Source organism: Ahaetulla prasina, chromosome 2, assembly GCF_028640845.1.
Source record: "Ahaetulla prasina isolate Xishuangbanna chromosome 2, ASM2864084v1, whole genome shotgun sequence".
In the NCBI taxonomy this organism is placed as follows: Eukaryota; Metazoa; Chordata; class Lepidosauria; order Squamata; family Colubridae; genus Ahaetulla; species Ahaetulla prasina.
In genome coordinates this window covers 217,410,379-217,430,351 of record NC_080540.1, presented here as the reverse complement: position 1 = coordinate 217,430,351, position 19,973 = coordinate 217,410,379, and the positions used below count along the sequence as shown (strand labels likewise).

At 36.3% G+C, this 19,973-nt stretch overlaps 1 protein-coding gene across 8 annotated transcripts in view; it reads right to left on the bottom strand.

Moving 5' to 3' along the window:
* Positions 1-329: 329 nt before the first annotated feature.
* ELAVL2 (ELAV like RNA binding protein 2) overlaps positions 330-19,973 on the bottom strand; it is a 79,370-nt gene continuing 59,726 nt past the window's right edge. For 2 of the 8 annotated variants that reach the window (XM_058168774.1, XM_058168776.1), the window contains exons 4-7: positions 15,737-15,890; positions 10,681-10,906; positions 2,726-2,764; positions 330-660 (exon numbers count right to left, since the gene is read on the bottom strand). In XM_058168774.1, the coding sequence (XP_058024757.1) occupies positions 330-660; positions 2,726-2,764; positions 10,681-10,906; positions 15,737-15,890 (750 nt within the window). Of the gene's footprint in view, positions 679-2,725; positions 2,765-10,680; positions 10,907-15,736; positions 15,891-19,973 lie in introns of all 8 variants that reach the window. The other 6 variants (XM_058168775.1, XM_058168777.1, XM_058168780.1 and 3 more) reach the window with 5 other exon arrangements.

Here is a 19,973-nt window from a genome sequence, read left to right as displayed (position 1 = left end):
CTCACAGGTTCAAGGCAGTCGTGTAAAAGAAAATTTCTTCCCTTAGCTCAAACATTTTTTAAAAGGTCCACCTTCTTCAAAGAAGGCAATAGAATGCATTGTGACAGGTAAAAACCCTGTACCTCTTGTCCATATTTCAAACATAGGATATTTAAGAAGTTTAATTCAAATACTAGCAATAAAAAATCTCGCAATATTTCTTAGGATGCTAGTCTGTTATTCCCCCATCTCAACACTGACTTACAAAGACATTTACTAATGTATAAAGTTTCTTTTAACTTGCCTTTGTCGAATAGTTTTCAAATATAAATTGGGCTGAGGACACCTCATTAGGCTTTGTGCGTTTTGTTTGTTTTAAAGGAAACCTGCAAGACTCTGTCTCCAAGGCGATATCCATTCAGGCTGGCTATTGCCATGGCGGCCTCATCATAGTTTGTCATAGTCACAAATCCAAAACCTTTGCACTTGTTTGTGTTGAAGTCGCGGATAACCTTCACATTTGTCACGGCTCCGAAGGGTCCGAACATTTGCCACAGGATGCTCTCGTCTGCATCAGGAGCTAAATTGTACACAAAAATGCACCATCCGGTTCCCGCGTGTCCTGGGATATTGATCCCAGCCAAACTGGTCATTCCATCAATGGTCATCGGAGAAAACCTGCTAACCAATGCAAAAGGGTAAAAAAAAAAAAAAAGACAAAATTCTTTTTTTAGAAGAAAACTTTTTTCAAGATTAGAATCTATTTTTTATATATCAGCATGCTTTAAGAAACTTAAACCAAAGGCCTTTCTGCCTACATCTCGTGGATCAATTGTTTCTTCCTTCAAGTATGCATTTTTGTTACATTATTTATAGACATATGCAAAGGTAGTCTGGTGTAGTGGTTAAGATGCTGACCTAGAAAACAAGGAGACTCTGAGTTCTAGTTCTGCCTTAGGCATGAAAGCCAGCTGGGTGACTTCGGATGACTCTCCTTCAGCACAATCCACCTCATAGGGCAGTTGTGGGGAAAACAGGAAGAGATGTTTTTGTCACCTTGAGTTATTGATAAAAACAACAAAGGCAGGATAAAAATATTTTTGTTAAAAAAAACAACACTTGATTAGTGTTATAGTGCCATTTGACCAAAGGTATGAGCCACTTATGTGACTTTAATACTATTTATTTATTTATTTAATTAATTAATTTATTTGTTTGTTTGTTTATTTATTTTATTTATTTTTTTTATTTTCGTCAAGCATGTATTTTATGACAGATACAAGTGTAAACATAATTATAAACACATGTAAAGGGTATGAATAAAAGAAAACATTAGGACAGGGAGGTAGGCACGCTGGTGCGCTTATGCATGCCTGTGAACAATAAAATATAGTTGCTGTGATGTTCTGTGGTTAAACCTTTCTCAAGTCAGATTATTCTGCTTTTTGCCTGGGCTGCAGATAAGCTGACTAATTCAATTACTTTCAATGATGATATGAGAAAAGCAAACTGTAGTCAGCTATTAGAAAGCCTAAAGAATATTGCAATTGCCACCTTTGGAATGTGATTAACCAAGGTTCCTGAGAATTTGCTTTTTGTGTGTAGGGAATAATATAAACAAAAATATTATGTAAAACCTAAGCGCTTTAATTTTAACAACAAGTTTTGTTCAAAATTCTGTATCTATTAACAAGTGAGTGGCTCTACCCTGCCCATCCCCCATGGGTCTAGATACCAATTCTCCAGAACATGGGCTGCAGAGAGGGGCTGTTGAGAGAATCCATCTACTAAAACTTCATGTTGTGCTTTTAGATAGACACCATCAGAGGGAAATCTCTATTACTTTAGCTAAGGAATGGCTAGCAATATCTTTTTTTAAAAAGAGAAAGGAACAGCAAGAGTTTTGTTTGTAGTGCTAGTATTCAGTTTCAGGAATCATTTGTTCAGTTCCTTTTAAAAACCTTAGTAAAATACTAACTCATCTCTATGTAAAAAAAAATTTCAAAAGGAAATTATATTAATAACAGAATGGTGAAAAAGTAAAAAGTACAAATGTATTGCCTTCAATAGTTCATTATATTGTTCATATTTATTGTGTTGTTTCACCATGGATTTAGCGAATTATTTAACACAACTGAACACTTATTCAACAGAAAAAAATAGCTTCAGAGATTTCTGATGTTACATCTACGTTTTGGTTTATTTATTGTTATGTAGATCCCTGAGTCGCCTTTGGCCAAATGGGCAGCTATCTAAATTTGATAAAACAAACAGATGAACAAATCCTACATAAAACATACATTCTTAAAACTCAAGCTTCAAATGGCCTTATGGAATTATTATAACCTTCTTCTTAACCTTTTAGGTTATATAACATACTTGATATGGTAACCTTAATGTAGCTCCAAACCTGTATCTGCTTGTTGTAGAGACAGAAGATGACTAAAGAAACACACACCTGGTGGGTGGACATTATTAAAATGTCCTTTGAATCTATAAAATGTCCATATTCTTTCAAAGTGAAAGACTGATACAAAAGACTCCCAAATAAGTCATTTAAATGCAGATACTGGGTACCCTAAACAATGCTAGAAAGCTGATAAAGTAAGTGATAAATGGAAACAAATGATTGTTTAACCTCTGTACATGCAAAGATCACTCAATATAGAAAACATGAAGTACCAATACTTTTAGTTCAAACAATAAGTTATTAGTAAAGTTAATTATGGATCTAATTTGTTATTACCTCTTTACTCCGTAAGCCATATTGAGCAGATTGTCCAACCTGCAAAACACATTTAGCAAAAGTTTATTTAACCTTTCAGTCTTTTACTTTGATTATGTTATGTTGCTAGATTTTCTGAACTGCACTTTATGCAAAATTGCACTTGTGCAATGATTATACATTGGCATTGCTTGGATTTTGCTGAAGAGATACTGTCCAAGAATTCTCATAAATATAGCTTCAAGTTTTATTTATTTATTTTTATTTATTTTTGTCACACAGTATATATAAGCATAAGCATGAAATAATTATACAATATATAAGCATATATGTAAGTATGAGTATGTAATAAATATAATTAATTGGATATAACTTATATCTTATATTACTTATCTAAGTTCAGCTGACATTATGTAATTATGTAAAAAAAAGGCACTCAGACTGAGTCTTTTAATTCTGGATAAGCAAGACCATTAGGTATATCTGAAGTGATACAATATGCACATTAATTTAGTTCAGATGCTATATTTAATATAGCGATCCTTGTAGAAATATGAACTCCAAAGACTAAACAATTTTGCCAATATTTTCATGCCTTTCTCTGAAAACTCGTTGGGATGAATGAATGAAAAGTATGTGAAAAACAGTGCATATATAACATTATTCTGCAGAAAATCTAATAGCAATTTTATTTCTCAAAACTTTAGATTATGAATATATGATTACAAAATTATCTTGATGCTCTATACATTTTAAGCTGGTAAGATTTAGGCATCTACTGCCAGAAACTGCAGCTATGTTAGAAATCTACCATTTCAGCATAAAAGAACAAAATGAATCCCATTTTTTAAAAATCTTAAATATTTGATTTATCACAAAATATGAACTTCTTACAAACCAAGTAGTTTTTTGCTCCAATGTAATGCAAATGATGTTTAGAGTAATGCTGGATTTAAATAATTGCTGAGAAATCAAAGCATGTCAGGCTATAATATTAACTATGTTCTATAATATTAACTATATTCCTCAGTTAATTAAAGTGATTGCCATCTTTAAAGACAAGTTATGAGGACAAATGCATTGCAAAAGTGGATCCCATTTTCTTTTAAATTCACATTAAGAGATATTTTAGATGCATTTCCCCCACTTTCAGAAAAGCTACAACGTGCAACTTACAAGAGAATGTAAATATACACAGCCTTTCCTAAGGAAAAGAACATCTGGTGCTGCAGTGCTTGGTTAGACTAGATTGTGGACTGTTACATTTAAAGTTGCTGCCAATTTTTCTTTTGTCTAAACTTTGTATGCTATAACTGTTATTGTCCTTTAAAACACACTTATGATGGTTATATCAGAAGAAAATGCTGAAGTTCAACAATCTGTCAGTATCCTGATTCTGAAATTCAGAAAAATAAGTAAGCAATCTAGTTTACTGCAACTGAGTGGAAAATGCAAGAATTTTTATCATATAAACTGAAAACTTTCCTTCAGGAACACTCACATGAATGCTGAGTCATTACTTTCAAAACTAGAACAGCTTTAGCTGTGACATAATATATAATAGCTTTAAATTCCTAGATAATTATGTAGAGGTACAGTCAACATGCATACCACACATTTTAAAAGAAAATATGGTATGTACACTCAGACAATTCTCCCCATTTACGAATCTCATCTTGATTTTTATTTCTGGCTACAGCCTTCCAAACGACAAAGAAATTGTATCAAGATCTCAAATATCCTGATATGGCTTTATTCCAACCCAAATTCTGCTTTCTATATGGTCGTCACCATCTTCATCATTCCAGGAAGGAATTCACCTATCTAAGAGATGTAAAATGATTTAAAAATTGCTTCTGGCTTAATTAACATGGGAGGCGGGGGGAGAATCTGATGATGAAAAACATTAAGATTGTTCCATATTATTTATCAACTTATCACTGAAAGCAAACCAAAATGTCCTTTGTTCAAATAATAACGGGGAGAAACAAATATGGAATATTTTGGCTAGCTTTTCAGTCAACTTTACATGGCACACAACAGTCATGATTTCTGCAGTTAAACCTCCTAATAACAAATTCAAAATCTAGGCTTAACTTCTGCTATCTTCAGATATTGATAATTAGATATGATTTATTTTGCTTAAGTAGAAGCAAATATAGAGCTCAATAAAACGCTCTTATTTTTATAACAGGTTATTTTGGCCAGTTATTAAAAGTCTTCCATTCCCTAAATCTAAAATACGTTGGCTATTAATTAACAATTGCACGAAAGGGAGAGAAGATCACTTGAGAAGTACTGATATTCATTAATGGGATGTGTGCTTTACAGGTTTCTAAACCAGATTGTAAATTGACGGTTTTTTTTTTTTTTAAATCGGTATTTCAGCTAATACTTACACATCAACCAGCTAAAAAGATGTCCATAAGATGATAAATCAAATTATTTTTGAATGCATCGAAATATGTATTTTACCAGTTTGGGAACAAAGATACAACTTTTAACAATAAGGTGACTGGCAATATTTATGTTTTAATACAAAATTCTAATAATTATCAATTTCACCTGGAATTGTTGGCATGTGAACTCAAGTCTTTCAACCAGATGAATACAAATTATCACACATTTAGGTTCCTCAAGAGAATAAAGAATGGGAAGATATTCACAAGAGGGAATACTGCTTTTGAATTACTGTATTGTAATTCTTTTAAGACTGAGTCTTTTCCTCTTGCAATATTTTAGTGAAGATAGAACATTATTTTGCTTTAACAGTAGCACTGCTTCCATTTAACTACTTCTAATTTCAGGAGCTTTATTGTAAAGCACACAGCTTCTAACAAAACCGTCCTTGACATCCATTACCAAGTAGTAAGAATTGTATAGAACAGTGATGGCTAACCTTTTTGCCATCGCGTGCCAGCAGCAGGGGTTGGGGGGGGTCGCGCGCACGCATGCCCACATCCATAATGCTATACACCCCGCCCCCGCACATGCGACATCCCTGTTCCTGGCCCGGTGGGCCTGTTTTTCCTCTCTCCTCAGCCTCCAGAGCCTTTGTAGGAGCTTGGGGAGGGCAAAAATGGCCTTCCCTACCTCCCTGGAGACCAGAAAGGCCCGCTTGCTGACTTCCAGAAGTTGGCAAACAGGCCGTTTCCAGCCTTCAGAAGGCCTCCAGGGGGTGAGGAAGGCCGTTTTACCCTCCCCAAGCTCCTACAAAGGCTCTGGAGCCTGGGGGGAGAGAAAAATGGGCCTTCCCCACCACCCCCCGAGGCCTCTGGAGACAGGAAACAGCCTGTTTCCCTACTTCCGGTGGGCTCAGAAGGCCCAAAAATCAGCTGGCTGGTATGCGCATGCTCACCGGAGCTGAGCTCGCATGCCCCTGATATGGCTACGTGTGCCACCTGTGCCTACTGCTACCGAATACCTCTCACCGACCCGTGCGCTCTCACAGAGAGGGACTCCTCAGGGTGCCGTCAGCTAGGCAGTGTCGTCTGGCGACGCCCAGGGGAAGGGCCTTCTCTGTGGGGGCTCCCACCCTCTGGAACGAACTCCCCCCAGGACTCTGTCAACTTCTGGACCTCCGAACCTTCCGTCGCGAGCTCAAGACACATTTATTCATCTGTGCAGGACTGGCTTAGATGTTAAATTTATAGGGGTTTTTAAATTGGTTTTTTTTAATATTCATATTTAGATCTTTTAATAATTGGGCATTAGAATAAGTTTTTTAATGATTATCTTAATTTGTATATAAATGTTTTTATGTGCCTGTGAACCGCCCTGAGTCCTTCGGGAGATAGGGCGGTATACAAATTTGAATAATAAATAAATAAATAAAAATAAATAAATAGGTTCGCCATCATGTGTATAGAAGTTACCATTAAAACAGTCTCCATCTATCTATTTTTGTGAATAACAGTAGCCAATAATTTGAATCCTACCATCTCCATATCCAGGATGTTAAGCAAGTATTAATGTCTGAACAGCAAGCTAGCACTGGTGAAATATGAATTGCCATTTTTTTTTTAAAAAAAAAACAACTTTGTATAATGGTAGCTTCCTTAACAAATCACAGACTGAATTAGGGTTTCAGTTGCTTTTGCATTTCCAAAACAAATCCAGGCAGGAAAATGTACAGATCTTTTTAAAAAAATTATGCTTGTACAAGTTTATATATTAATTTGTTTCCCAATGTGAAATAAGGAACAATAGCATTTTTTCAATGTCGTATGTTTAGAAGTGGAATCTAGTCAGACATTAAAATGCTACTTTGGTTGCTGCAAATAATTAACCTGCTAAGATTAGCTGACATTTTTAGCATCTTCTTTAGGCAGCTGCAGGTAGATACGCAATGGCATGAGTTAAAACTACTGATTTAATATTATTATTGGTTTCACTCAGAATGAGCTTTTCACAGACTGGATTTAGTACCAGCTCTGCTCCTTCTCTTAAACTCCCTAGAAGGAACTTAACATTCTGACAAAAAAAGAAAAAAGAAGAAGTGATGCAATTTACTTCTGTCTTTTTGTCAGGAAATAAACCTCCAATAATGAAACAGTGGAAAATACCCCCAAAGCAGGGGAAAAGAATAACAAATTTCAGCACTGTGCCCTCTGCTGACTTCCTTGCATTATTGCTCCCTTGTTCATTGTCGTTCTCAATAGTAATTTCCAAAAAACGTACATCTGCCCACAGAAAAGGTTGGCTCCCCTGCCAAAGCTAACCTGAATCACAGCTTTATTAAACTATCAACACTCTTGATAATGGCAATCCAAGGAATTGTTTTTATTTACTAGAAGAGACCAAGTAAGCAACATATAACAACATATTGTATCAAGCATCTTAATGACTGTTCTTTCCGTGCTGGTGGAAGACCTAGAAGACCCCTATTCTGAGATCTTAGGATGTATTTCAGAGGATATCCATTTAAAGCTTCTAGTACAATTCATACACCTCTAATACTTCCAAGCTTCAACCTTTTGAGCAATTTTATCTGCCTTATCAAGCACCATGCACTGAAATGACTATCCTTAAGGAAACCCTTGAAAGACACAGAAAAAAATCATATTCTTTGACTCAGTCGTCTCACTTCAATACAAGATATAAATATTTCACCTTCTGTTTTAATGCCAAATTCTAATAATTATTAATTTCACCTGGGATTGTTGGCATGTGAACACAAGTCTTTCAACCAGTTGAATACAACTGGTTTGGTTTTATATTACAATGAAATTCATCACTGAGGATTGTTTTCTGGAAAAAATATCCAAATCAACACATTTAATCTTGTCTGTACACTCATAGACTACAATAGTTCATTTAGTGACTGTTTGAAGTTACAACAGCACTGAAAAAAAATGACACAACCATTTTTCACACTTACGATCTTTGCAGCAAAAGTCTGCAGCATCCCCATGATCAAAATTCAGGCAGTATTTATGATGGTTGCAGTGTCCCAGGCTCATGTGATCATCTTTTGTGACCTTCTTACAAGCAAAGTCAATGGGGAAGCTAGATTCATTTAACAACTGTGTTACTAACTTATCAATTGCAGGGGTCCCACAACAACTGTGGCAAGAAGGGTCGTAAAATGGGGCAAAACTCATTTAGCAATTGTGTTCGTAAGTTGAGGACTATCTGCAAAACCTTTTTGGTAACGTACGACTTGTGGAAATACTTTCCAGCGTTCTAAAGATCCAGATTTTAATTCACAGAATGGCATGAATAATAAAATCACCTAACAACAGTCATCAAGACTCAAGTTGCGTACTCAAGCTAAAGTTGCCATTTTATGTGAGATTCTGCTTGAAGTCTGGTGCTTATCAGAGCCGGTGCCAAAAAAACAGAGAGTTACAAAATACGCATATACTTTCCCAGCCTGAGGCCCTCAAGCTTTCTTTAACTGACTTTAAAATTCTGACTAACAACAGTAGTAAGAGTACAGCAATGGCAAGCATAATTTATTTGTCTCAGTATACTAGAGCTTGATCTAGTACACTAGCTAAGGATCAGATACCCATCGAAGACAACTACAAAGGTAAGCTCTTTAAAATCTATGCAAACACATAAACACACACACACAAACTCTTCTACATTTTGTGTGTGGAGCCATGCCTTCCTAAATTTCAGAGAGAAACCCGAACAATGCCTAAGTTAATATAAACTGAGCAAGCAACACCGTTCTCGTTTGGAATACATGGCTCTTTTATTTGACAAATCACCAGAGCAGAACGGATTAAAAACTCAAGCAATCCTTAACATTCGATGTTAAAATTGCTCTAGACAACATGATCTAATGTGCTGCTTTAAAAAGAAAATGAAAAGAAATGCAGTGAAGTCTATTTTTGTGGAATGGAAAACGCGGTCAAAAACAAATGGCAACCTTGGGATTCATTCCTCCATTTCCGAACCTGTAACGCACATTTCCAGCATTCAGGGCCTATCCCCTTCAGAGTCATCTACCACCGCCACTGATATAATGAACATCCTTTAGACCAGGGCTGGGCAACTATGGCCCCTTTATGACCTATGGACTTCAACTCCCAGAATTCCTGAGCCAGCATGCTGGCTCAGGAATTCTGGGAGTTGAAGTCCATAGGTCATAAAGGGGCCATACTTGCCCAGCCCTACTTTAGACGATAAGCCGGCAGCCCATGGCATTGTGAGAAAGATCTAGTCAGGGTTTTTTAAGGCCACTGGAGATTGCGTGCCCCAACCCTGGCACCAGCTATTTCTGAAAAAGTTCATTTACCTCTTTTTCATGTCAGTGCAGCAACAATTCCCCAGTGGCCTTACTTCAGGCACGAGGCAATCTGGAATTCTTCTTCTGACCATTGCTAACTCTGCCCTGGCACTCAGTTCTGGAGCAGGCAGTCTGCCTATGGAGAAAGGGCAAGTCTACTTTTATTCAATATTCAGCGGCTTCACAGAATATCCTTTGAACAACAAAAACAGAGCAGAAACTGAATACTCCAGAAATCCACTGAATACTGAATAATAAAAAAAAAAACATTTGGGTTTTTTCCCCCTGCTCCAACAGAATGGTTCACTAGAATGGATGTTTGTTTTTTTTCCTGGGTGAACAAATTAATATAACAAACATGCAAAGAAGCTGTTTGGGTTAAGTTGTTAAGGTGAGACTGCCATTGGCCAGGTGTTTAAATAAGCACGTTGTTCGTTTTTTGAATTTAAGTCCCAAAGTTTCTATAAAACAAAGTTTATCTGAGCTTTTCTACTACTTAATAAGCACAACTAATCTCTCTCTCTCCCTCTTGCATTCACACAGGAAAATAGCATCAAGTTCAAAATAAGCCTGTTTATCCCCTCTCTTGATCTCTCCCACTCTCGAACACAAATCTTTCATAAAACAACACTGAAATAAAAGCCCCAAGCAGTTAGCGAATGTAGATTAATACAGTATTTGTTTCAATTCACGCCATCTGTCTTTTTCAGCGCATTAAAATATCAGAGAGAGAAACGTATGGCTTATAGCACTGTGTGTCATGAAAAGAGAGATCCATACAAAATAATGGAAAACTACTGGGGAAAAAACCAATTTCTCCCCATTCCAAAAAGGATGCAGAATAATTACTGAGACTCCACTGCAGGGAGGGAAAAAAAAAAGGATTTCTTTCAAAGTAAAGAAGACTTGGTATAGAAACAGGATTTAGACAGGTTTTTCTACTCTGTAGAAACGTCTTATTGTAACAGTTTAACCAATATCCCTAAAAGCATCTTGCAAATTGAACGATAGATAGTTTCCAGTTAAATATTACTACCTACCTAAATAAAACTCTCTTCTTTTTATAGCTACCAACAGATGGCAGTACCTCAAAAGTATTTTTCTGCTATGCCTGTCAGATATTAAATTTAACAACCAACAGTTCTCATGTGAGGAAAATATATTTCTACAGTGATACTGGTTGGGGGAAAAAAATCCAGAATGGTTGAGATAAGAAACAACGTACAGTTCCACATACCTAAAACGTTGAGCCTGCTGAGCAAGAGGTCCTGGATACCTCCTATTTGGAGACTGGTACAGCTGGGAGAGGATGGCCTGATTTGTTTTTTGGCTTGGATTGTTGGCAAACTTTACAGTGATGGGCTCCGTGGCCCCGGGAGGTTTCTGCCCATTTAAGCCCTTGATGGCTTCTTCAGCTTCAATCCGCTTGTCAAACCGGATAAACCCCACACCTCTTGAAACTCCTGCATAAAAGCACAAATGAATCCGACCATTACTTCCAAGCATTATAACAGCCTCTTCCCCAAAAGAATTCTGTAAGTAATAATCATAGAAAGCAAAGCACAAAAAAAAAAGAAGACCCAGATTTCAACAACTGAAGTGTATTTTTGGAAGAAATAATATAACATATAAAGCATTGGCAAAGAAGCAGGAACACAAGAGATGGGAACCAACAGGTGGGTGAAACCACGTCTGTTTATAAGAAACACAGCAAAATGAAACAAGGCATCAAAATACAAGCAAAAACTCTGTTATGCCCTCCCATACCTTTACTCCTAGTATTTAAACTTTTTAACATAACAGCTTTTTAGATGTCAATTTGGTGATTGTGACAAGAATGGGTGATGCATCTGAGTTGGAATGGATCTGTCTGCTTGGTTATTACAAGATGCAATATATTGTTGAATTTATGCTGATAGTTCCTATTGTTTTTACTATATTTGACCATTTTTAATTATTTATTACAAGCTGCCTAGAGTTGCCTGATTGAAACAGCACAGAAACATCTATACTTACCGCCGTAACAAATAAACGCTATACCCAGCTTAATATTAAATCTAGTTATAAAGATGGCTCTGGGTTTAGTATAATGTGACATGTTCACATTAAGCTATTTATTTTAATTTAGATACTGTCTGAGTCTAAATAACTCTAGGCAGTTTACAAATAACATGAAAACCAATGCAAACCAAAACCAAGATGGGCTCCAGACACAAAATACAGACAAAATAAAAATAACAAGAGGGAGAAAAAACCACGACTGCAAGGTTTTATGAAATGCGAACAGGCTGGGAGCCCCAGATTTCAGGGGAATCTCATTCCAAAGGATGGGTGCCACAACAGAGAAAGTGGCTTCCTGGGTCTCACTAGCTGACATTGTTTAATTGAAGTGAAGTGACTCAGAGCATGTCAACTCTGCTAGCAGGTACCGGCTGTGCAGAAACCATGGGCGGTTCCTTAAATAATCTGCCCACATGCCATGAAGACTTTTATAGGTAATAACCAGTAACTTGAATTGCACCTAGAAGCAGACTGATAACCAGTGCAGCTCATGGAAGAGATGTATCATATGAACATACTGCCCTTCAATGCCCAAATCACTGCATTCTGCGGTGGAAACTTTCCATAGTTTTTTTTAAATTTACATTTATATCCCACCCTTCTCCGAAGACTCAGGGCGGCTTACAGTGTATAAGGCAATAGTCTCATTCTATTTGTATATTTACAAAGTCAACTTATTGCCCCCCCCCAACAATCTGGGTCCTCATTTTACCTACCTTATAAAGGATGGAAGGCTGAGTCAACCTTGGGCCGGGCTTGAACCTGCAGTAATTGCAGGCTGCTGTGTTCTAATAACAGGCTTCTTACCAGCCTGAGCTACCACGGCCCATATTTTCAAGGCTAGCCCATGTAGAGTGTACTGGAAATCAAATCTTGAGGTGACTTAAGCTTGAGTGACCCACTGAAAACCTTCCTGAACTAGTGCACCAGATAGAGCTAAGCAAAGGGTAGAGTTGGATAGAATTGCCACCTGCTATTTTGAGCAGGAGACGTGAGTCCAAGAGGACCCTCAGACTGTACCACACCCTTAATTGGGAAATGCTACCCCATCCAAGAGAACGGATGAAAAGTCCTCAGATCCGGGCAGCTTTAACCCAACCAGTAGAGGGGAATTCTTGCAGCAGATAACAGGATCAGACATTTCTATTTTGTCATTAATCTTGCACAAGAAGTTTTACTACAGGAAAAAAAAATCCATCAGGAAAAATAATGTTGTTGTAAACAAATATATATGGAGACACCCAGAACAGCGTAATGAACTAAATTTTCATGGATTAAAAGTACATCCAGGATTATTAATTGCTTGCTTGCTTACAGTTAAATGCAACATCAGTCTGTGACATGAAGAGTTGGCAAGAGAATGTGTGTATGTGAACATGCATGGCTGGGAACACGAAAGGGAAATCTGTTGGACACACTTCATCCTGAAATACCTGTAAAGGACTAGAGACAATACAGCCTAATCGTTATAGCACCATAGAGACCATTGTTCAAATCCCAACTGACCACAGAGCTCTTTGGAAAATGTTGCTCTATTCTTTGTCAGCCCATCCTACTTTGTGTAGCTGTGGTTTAGAAGCAATTCTAATTTAAGGAAGATTCCCTGATATATTTCTTGAGCTCTCGGGGTCGGGGTGGGGAACCTTGGTATCGTGAAATTAAAAAATATATATAAATGCACTTGTATCAAATATTGATACAGATGAAAAGCCTATGAAAACTAAGTTCAACATATTGAAACACAAAAACATCTAGATATATTGTTGATTTTCATCTGTGCTGTAAAATGACAACTTCTCCCAAACCAGAATAAATCTAAAGTGAGAGGACTGAAATGCAGTAAATAAATACACACATACATAATCAAAGACATAGTTATAGGTGTATTTAAAATAATACAATTGACAGTCCTGGAAACCTTAAAGGATATTTGCATTATAACTGTTGCTATTATTACTGGGGGAAAGTCAGAGAAAAGATTTAAACATCTAAGATGGGGAGAAGGGAAAAATAACTATTTTGATGACTTTAGAGTAGACTTTTATAACAACTAACCTTATAACTACCTATGTAACAATCTGTCTTATGCTATCACCGCACTTCTGCCAGCTTGTCTCCTGCAGCAAAACAACTTTATTCTCAAGGTAAAGAGATACTATCATCAGAAGCCTGCAATCTCCAAACAGCCTTGTTTCTCTTAGTCAAGGAATATGAAGGTTTTGGATGTTTAATTTGGAATTGAAGAAGGGAGCAAGGCAAAATGGATAGATCTGCTTTTTTCCATACAAGGAGGATATGTGGCTTCCCCCGCCCCTTTTCTTGTTGCTTGTAAAATGCTATTTGCTTTGTTCTGCTAACTTCTGATCTAATCTGGCGCTATTAGAGGAAACTATCCTTTATTAGATGCCGTTTTGATCTAGTAACAGACCTTTTCATCTCTCCTTTAAAATGATTATGATGAAGGCAGCCTCTGAGAAACCCAGCACAGCAATCCTAGGCTTCCTTACTTTAGAGAAGAAACTCCTGCTGTGTTCAGTGAGACTTATTCCCATATATTACACACAAAATTGTAGCCAAAAGAATTAATACTTTGTGAAGCTACAATTCTATGTATATTTACCAGGGATCAATTCTGCTGAATTCATTCGGATTTGCATAGCATTGTGCTATTAGATAGGTAAAGGGCATTATTCTATTTATTTATGAATATATCAAATGGCAATTTTGTATTACGATAGAATTTATACTGCTACATTTAATACAGGGATATTTACTACACTATAAAAGTTTATTTTGCAAAATCTATTTTTCTAAAAATGTTGTTTCTTTCCCCAGAGCTTCAAAATTTTGGAGATGCTTTTTTTCTTTAAAGAGGCAGATCATTTAAGTTCAGATAAGTAGTTCTGAAATCTTGGCTGCAGCAACTTGTGATCCATTAATCAATTCTTTCTATCAACAGTAATGACTAAGAAAGAAATAAGATATAAACAATATATAGTAATTTTAAGTGGTTAAAGGGCCAAGGTGGCCACATAAGGTGACTACACTTGCCGCCTCCTGCACCTCCAAAAACATAAGACCTCCCTGAAAATAAGCCCAAGTGCTTATTTTCAACTCTAAAAGAAAATTAGACCCGATCTTATTTTTGGGGAAACATGGTAATTGTTTGCTTGCAATCAAAAGCTGTTTTTTAAAAAAATCCCAGTGGTTGATGTAACCCCATCAATTTAATGCCAAAAAGAAAAATAAAGGATAAAATAAAAATCTAATTATACCATCATAGAAAACCTTGTTTTTTGAGAAGCAGATTTCTTTTGCCATTCCTGTGGGAAACAAAATGTTGCATGATATTTTTGCACTAATTGGGACCCAAGTGTTATTTTAAAATTGTTTTATTAAAACAAGTCACAGATGTAGTACCCCCCCCCTTTTTTTTTTTTGCTTGAAACGTTTAAATTTTTAAAGGATTAAAAGAATTTTTAGGATTGGGTTTTAAAGGAACCCAATCAAATTGTTAAAATTTAAGTGCTTACAGAATATTGAAAATAATGAATATTTTCCTAATATTTTATAATTTCTATGAAAATAAAGCACTCAAATTCTAATATAATCCACCCAATGCATTAAATTGCTTCATTCATATCATATATAGAAAGATAAAAAGACCAATGTATTCTTTTGGCAATACCTGGAGAATAAAAATCGGGTTCAATAAAAATGAACTCAATATTTATGTATCAAGGTCAATCTTCCTTTCAGTTGTATTTTTTAAAATTGATTAGTTTTTCTCAGGATCTTGCATTATCCTAACATTGAAAAATGGGAATTGTAAGGTTTGTTTTAAAGCCTAAATGATGATTATGAGTTTGTGTTTCACGTTTTCTTAGTTTAAGGAAACTGCTAAGAAGCACTACAGTAAAAAGGCTTTAGATTTTCCCCCTTTTTAAAATATATGCTGTTTTTTTAGCATTTTACAAGGAACATTTTCTTCATTCAATGCTTGAGATTACAGCAACTATAAATTTATTACAAGGCATGAAACAGGCTTCAAATATGCAGCTTCAAGGTGGAAATGACTCAGCGTTGCCTGACTACAAACCAGGAGTTATTTTTATCCATGCATATTTATGAACAATTCCAGCAGAAAATTGTATTTTCTGCCCCACATAAACTTTTATATGTTCAATATTTTGAAGGCTGAGAAAGACAGGGCAGAGCAGCTTTCTACTTACCAGTAACTTGGTCAACGAGAATGCGGGAAGTAATAATACGTCCATATTGGGAAAACAGCTGTTCTAGCTCTTTCTGAGTCATAGTTTTTGGGAGACCGCTGACGTACAGGTTTGCATCTCTAATAGAAGCTGAGCTTGGCCGTGCATAAGAAACCTGCACAATGAAAAAAAGCAACTTGATCACGCAAATGACCGTATAACTGGACTAGACGGTTGCCTACTTTTAAAAACACATGAGTTAACTCTACTTTCAGATCATACATCCTTGGCCTGTTTTGTCTATTATTATGTCATGGAGGGAAGCAGGGCAGAATGCCATTTGTATAGGAACCTAATGGGATTATATTAAGCCACAAGGAGACCCGGTTTGTTTGGGATCAGCATGCTCTCTATGGCTGCTGTTCTTTGTTACTCTAGAGCAAAGGTAGGAAACCCTGGCCCTTTTATGACTTGTGGACTTCAACTCCCAGAATTCCTGAGCCAGTTCACAAGTCATAAAAGGGCCATGGTTCCCCCACCCATGCCCTCGAGTTTCCTAGGAAAGTAAAAAAAAGGCAAAAGTGGACAAGGAGCTTGGCATGCCACACATTAATGGTGGTACCAAATCCTACTGTGCCCCTGCAGGGTTTTTTTAACCCTTTACCAGAAAAAAGTTAAAAAACCAGGAAGTAAGAAGGCAAATGCAACCCTTGGACTCAGTAACTGGCAACAGAGAGGTTAAAAAGATACAAATATTCAGTATTATATCATCTAGAATGCATCAAGGCACTTCAAATGTATGCTGGCATTATGAACAACATGAAGGGACATTTTATCACGCTTGATGAACAAGTTGAAAAGGCTGAAAATTTTTGGATCCCAATATATACTTGGTACACAGAATTTTAAAGATTAATATTCCGTTGAAGCCAGAACTTTACAATTAATGAACAAGCATTTAGAAAAAACACCCGTAGAAGATTATTTCAATATATGATCCAGCAGAAAGCTTATTGTAGGCACAGAGAAGGAAAGATTCAACACCAGCCACTAAGGAAGAATAGTTGGTGAAGTTGACAGATTTGCTGAAATGGATAAATTAACTTATTTGATTGCATAAAAACCATTATCTATATTTATTGGTGAATAGAAGCCTCTTACGGACATTTGCATAAAAATGAGGGAAAAAATAAAGTCGTGACTTAGGGTTTTGACAATTAGACAAGAAAGACTGTAGAAATATAATGTAACTTTAGAAAGAGAGGTTAAAATATATTTGCACATAACTGTCGTGAAGAATACTGAAAGTTACATCTTTATACCTTTTTCTTTATTTTCTTAATTTTTTTTATTTTCTTACGTTTTTTTGCTTTTACTTTGCTTTTCTTTTTCTGTTTACTGTTACCTTAGATTTTATCTATCTGTTTAAAAGTCTTAATAAGAGCTTTAAAAAAGGATTATACAATCCTATACTTGCAGGGCTAAGAATGGAGACAGGGAAGCAGGGCAAAATTCAGTTTTTTTAAGTTTAGTTTTGACATGAGCTATGCTGTCAGATTTGTCCCACCATAATTCTACTGCATAACCCCTTCCTTTATTTGCTGATGTTTTGATGTTGCTACTGAGCAGAGCCCAAGTAGAGCTATCATTGCATGCACTCATATTTATTTATTTTTTATTTATTTATTTTGTCACACAGTATATATAAGCATAAGCATGAAATAATTATACAATATATAAGCATATATATGAGCATGAGTATGTAATAACTATATTAATTGGATATAACGAAAGGAAACAATAGGATAGGAACGGTAGGCACGTTTGGGCTGTTATGCACGCCCCTTACAGACCTCTTAGGAATGGGGTGAGGTCAACGGTAGATAGTTTTTGGTTGAAGCTTTTGGGATTTTGGGAAGAGACCAGAGTCAGGTAGTGACTCTGTGTTACAGTCAGTCACTGTATATGCCATAGACATCTTATTCCTTGCTTGCCAGGGAAAAAAAACAAAAAACCCAGCCCAGCCAGCTGGTTTTTTTTTTTAAATCATAATTGCCAATTATTAGTGAAGAGCAGATTTTTTTACTGGCAAGAAATAATTAAAGCATTTTTATTTCTTGTTGCCTTCTACTTGAGATTTTTTTTTTCAATTTTTTTTTTCAGGAAATGAAGTTATGTCAATTGATTTCACTGGCTAGATAGTGTGGACACCCTGCTGATAGAACTACTATTAAGATATCATTAATTTCTGTCTTGTTATGATTGAAGCTCAGGAAGCCAAAAATGTTTTCTGTTTTAAGCTGAAAATTGAAATATAAACATATTTCAGGAAAGCTTTAGTCCCCTGCCCCCTTATTTGCGCTTTTCAATTATTATATTACAGAAGGTTGGCAACAAAATTACACGTATGTATGACAAATGCAAAAATATAAATAATGGTATCCGATGTGTTAGCAATTGCATAAAATGTTCTATAGTTTCTTATTATAAAAAAGGTGACTTTATTTAGAGAAGTTATTTCACACTTTTTAAAATACATTTTTTTAAAAAATAAGGAAGTGTAACCTGAACTTTGTGAAATTAGTGCCAGCTTGGGAAAAGCTGCTGTAACTAATAATCAATGTTACAGCAGAATGGATATGATAAATAGTAAATATAGTAAATATATAAAACTGCTTTATCACACATTTTCCCCATGTGGGTCAGATTAATATTTTTTTTAAAAAAAGTATTGCTTTTCATATAAAGGATCTCTAAAAGCCAGTGCAACTCCTTAAGATTTTTATCAGTAAGGTTTGAAAAATATTTTTTCATCTATTTTAATCCAATTGAAATACACAATCCTTTTTTACTGAAACCCTAACTTTAATTCAGAAGCAGGGCCTGGAATTCCTAAGTTTGTCTTAAAAGAGTCTTCCTTCATCAAAATTTCATTTACAAAGTTATACAACATTCTTACGTGATTCGTTAAGTTACACTAAATTGTCTAAAAGAACACTATTGGCTTGTAAAATTGCTTGGAACTAGAACTGCCAGCTAATTTATTTCCAAGCAAATTGGTGCTTTGGAGCACTTTTTAGTCACTCAAAAAGATATTCTGTGGCTCTAACTCAGAGATGCCAAAGTGAATAAGAGCTGCAAATACAAAAATATTTCAAAGAAGGAAGAACGCTAACCAAAATAGCACACACTGTCTCTGACAGAGCACTGGACACGTAATTCAACAATAACTGCATTGTTTGGGATAATATAACTGAACTCCTTATCTAGCAAAGGGTATTAGTGATCCTAAGCAGGAAGAAATTCATTCTATGTTTTTATTTTGAACTTTTAGACATATTTTTGAACTGAAATTTAATAACAGGAAGTGTATATACATTTTTGAAATCTCCATATTCAGAAATGGGAAAAATGAATTAGGGGATAGTCAGTACAGAAATGTGTATGTCCATGAAAACTGTTTTTGAAGTAATTGTGCCCAACAGAGAAAACTGCGAACAAAAATATGCACCATAATGATCCACTGTGAATTCAGTTAGTTCTTAAAAGATCAACCAGCCCTGTCTATCTTTAAAATGACTATACTGAAACTGCTTAGGTCTGTTTACCCATGACTTTGGGAGTCACAACACTATTTAGAGGAAGTAATAAAAATCAATAATCAACCTGCCTTAAGTGCACAGGGAAAAGATAAAGTAAAAAAAAATATTTTTGAAAAAGATCTCTTCCGCAAAGAAATGTTGCTGTTGAATTTTGGGGTAGGAGTTCCTCTAAAAGAAAAAAGGAACAGCTGAGCTCTGGATAGCAAAATTACAGTTTTATTGGTGTCCCTGCCTCAGTCCTGCATTTCAATGTTGTCTTCCATTCTAAAATACCTGTTGTGTCTGCGCCCCCTGAGCCGGGCCCCCTGCCAGAAATGACTCAGAAAGTGAGGGAAAAGGGCCATCAGGACTTACCTCTGGAGCACTGGCTTCCCTGGCTCAGCTCCAGGAGCCAGAGGCAGGCCAGGTGGAGGAGATAACAAGACCTCCGTCCCCTGACTCTTTCCCCCCCCCAGGCCACGCCTCCAGACCTGGCTGATGGCAATCAGGCCTGGCTGGATCCCAGGTTTCGGAGATATGAGAGGTGGCTACAACAAAGGAAGGGGTGGGGCAAGCCTAGAGAATGCTGAGTCACGGAGCCACACCCCACAGAGTATAAAAGCAGCCCTGGCTGCTCTTCTGCTCCATGACGAGCAAAAATTGAGCTGAACTATTTG